Source organism: Hirsutella rhossiliensis, assembly GCF_020360975.1.
Source record: "Hirsutella rhossiliensis strain HR02 chromosome Unknown scaffold00001, whole genome shotgun sequence".
NCBI classification, from domain to species: domain Eukaryota; kingdom Fungi; phylum Ascomycota; class Sordariomycetes; order Hypocreales; family Ophiocordycipitaceae; genus Hirsutella; species Hirsutella rhossiliensis.
Genome location: NW_025408667.1, coordinates 6,077,432 through 6,080,375, shown reverse-complemented (window position 1 = coordinate 6,080,375; position 2,944 = coordinate 6,077,432). Strand labels below are relative to the sequence as shown.

Below are 2,944 nucleotides of genomic sequence, written 5' to 3'. Positions count from 1 at the left end.
CAGCTACGCCATGCGCTCTTCCACCCATCCCTTCGCGCTTTTGGACACATTCCTACTTGGGCCCCGAATCCTCATTCTTGCAGCATCCCCGTGATATCTTACCTTCCTGGCGATGTCTGCTGAGCCTGTCGACCACACCTCATTGCAGCATCGTGGCGCTTTCTACGTGCTGCCAGATTAAATGGCTACTCTGTCGGAACACGATCGCGACGTAATCGCGCGCCACCCCTTGGACAGCTCTCTGGACCATCTAAAGAAGTCACTTCAGGATGCAGAGGAGTCTTATATTTCGATCTCCGGATCGCATGATGATACTGTCAACCACTCTGCAGAGAATCGTCAAAAGGCAATATCCCGTCTACTAATCACCTTGATGGGAACAGAAGCAGCGCCTGATTTGCACTCGAAGATTAGCAACCGAGATGTCATCACCGAATTGGCAGGCCTTGTTAGACGCTTCCGAAAAGGAGACTTCAACTACAGCTACTACCGCCCGCTTGTGAGACTCGCCATTCAAGAGGCGTCCGACTTGGAGATCTGGAGCGCCGTGCTTGATCTCATCGGCACGGTCACCCGAGCGACGCCTCCTGAAAGTATCCCGGCCACGTTCGACAATACGCCCATTACCCATTCCTCCGCTTCCCAGCAAGGCACCGAACAGACACGAGAGGTGGTGGAAAGAAAGGTATTTGAGGAGATCAGATTTTGCACATACCGCGACGTGGAAGGATTCTTTGAGAAATACTTCGAGGGGAGAACTTGGACAAGCCATGCCTTGGGCATCTATGAGGCGATGAAGGACCAACACGTCGATGGCGCGTGGACCGGCCTTCCGAATCCGCCCGTGCAAGATGGAGTTCTGGACTGGTGGTTCCGATTCCAGGATGTCTTCCTCTCGGAGAAACGACGCCGCTACTATTCGACCACGAACCCGAAGGATCTTGTCGGTGCCGAAGCTCAGCGACAGATCGATCTCTTTGTCAAGCGAAAGAATGGGCAGCCGCCAGATGCCGCGCACGACTGGAGTGATGTCGAAGTGATTGGCGAGCTCAAGGCGTCCAATAACAACAAAAGGCGACGCTTCTCCAGATCGGCCGATACGTGCGAGATGTTTTCTCCTGCCAGCCGACACGTCGGTACGTTCACGCGTTTACAATCTGCGGGCGCGAGATGGAGGTTTGGGTATTTGACCGCTCGGGATGTTACAGTCCTGGCGCGTTCGATATCCATGACAAGCCCAAACGGTTCATACAGGTGATCGCCGGCTACGCAATGATGAATGACGAAGAACTGGGGTTGGACAGATTTACAGAGCTGGATGGCAACAGTCGCTTGATACACGTTGACCAAGACGGGGCTTCAGCCAGGAAGAGGCTGCGGTTGGAGTCGCAACCTTTCACCCGTCAACGGGCAGTCGTCTGCCGTGGGACGTCTTGCTATCTCACGAAGCCTCCGGACTCCGAGGATTGGAGTTATGTCGTGAAGTTCTCGTGGACGTCCGACAGGCGAAAGCCAGAGGCAGACCTTCTCAGATTGGCCCGTCAGAGAGGAGTCGAGGGCATTTCTGAGTTGATCGGCCATCGTCGCATAACTAGCATCAATGAGATGCGATCAGGTCTGACATTTACGAAGCCTTACTCCTTCCGAGGTCTTCCACGCACTACGTCGACCGTTTCGCAGTCCTTCTCCCGGTCTCAGCCTCCCAGTGCCCTTTCTCGGTCATTCAGCGAGCTTCAAGGCTTGAGCATGGCTGACAGGCCGTTAAGAAAGCGCAAGTCAGTTGATGTCGGTCAGAACCCGTTTAAGCGATCAAGATCCAACAGTCAAAGGTCGAGCCAAAGGCAAAACGAGGTTGCGTACGATGTGGAAGGAGCCCAAGGGACGAGCCTACTCGCTTCCAACAATGGACCCTATGATAATCGAGTCTTTCGATGTCTAGTGATCTCCCCAGCTGGCCGGGCGATCCACAAGTACGAAACGAAATCGGAGCTTCTAGGGGCGCTTCGCGATGCCATCAAGGCACACAGGTCCCTACACCTCAAAGGCAACATCCTGCACCGGGACATTTCCGAGAACAACATAATCATAACCGACCGCAAAACGACTGGCCACATGGGCATGCTGATCGACCTGGACCTTGCCAAGGAGCTGGGCAGCGGGCGCAGCGGGGCGCGCTGTCGCACTGGGACGATGGAGTTCATGGCAGTTGAGGTCCTGCAAGGGATCTCTCACACCTACCGGCATGATCTAGAGTCGTTCTTCTATGTGCTCCTCTGGCTGTGTGGTCGTCGTGGTTGGGAATTACTGCTCAACCAGAAGGAGCGGCCTACGCCAAGTCTGTTGACGAAGTGGTACACTGGCAGCTATCGAGAGATTGCGAGCGCCAAACGAGGGCATATGCACGTTGATGGATTTGAGGACATCTTGGAGGAATTTCCGCAACCCAAGTTCGACTGTGTCAAGCCCCTTTGCAGGGAATTGCGGGGGATCTTGTTCCCTTACAGGGACGGGCTCTTTGTCGGGACACCGAAGGATCCGGAGATTCTCTATGGGCCAATCATCAAAGCATTTGACAAGGCTATTGATGAGATCAAGGCGATGGAAGTATAAGGTGGTGTCTACTGTTCTGTATATTGCGATACACCTGCTATGCTAATACATAATGGCTCCTCGATTTTGGAGTTTTGAGGATCAAGCAAGTGGTGCTCTTCACATCTCTGCATCTATCCCTAGGTCGAGTGTCTTAGCTACATGAGCTCTCAAGGCATGTCCCTGGTAGCCTCATGCTGGGGACTGGTCGTTGAGCCGCACGAAGACACGCAATGGCGAGACGGGCAAAGCGATGCTCCAGAGGGTCTGGCGGTGTTGGGGAGAATGGGAGGTGAGATTGGAGGATCGAAGAATGCGATACACGAACAGAGCGATACCATCCGTGCCCAGGAGA

The 2,944-nt window shown here is 54.1% G+C and overlaps 1 protein-coding gene across 1 annotated transcript; it reads left to right on the top strand.

The window, feature by feature from the left end:
* Positions 1–373: 373 nt before the first annotated feature.
* Positions 374–2,610, top strand: HRG_00759 (kinase; the record flags this gene model as incomplete). Its single annotated transcript, XM_044859230.1, has 8 exons — positions 374–1,036; positions 1,090–1,136; positions 1,209–1,558; positions 1,649–1,718; positions 1,767–1,775; positions 1,830–2,279; positions 2,364–2,393; positions 2,475–2,610. The coding sequence occupies 8 exons, from the start codon at positions 374–376 to the stop codon at positions 2,608–2,610; spliced, it is 1,755 nt and encodes a 584-aa protein (XP_044725630.1).
* Between the last annotated feature and the right edge of the window lie 334 nt (positions 2,611–2,944).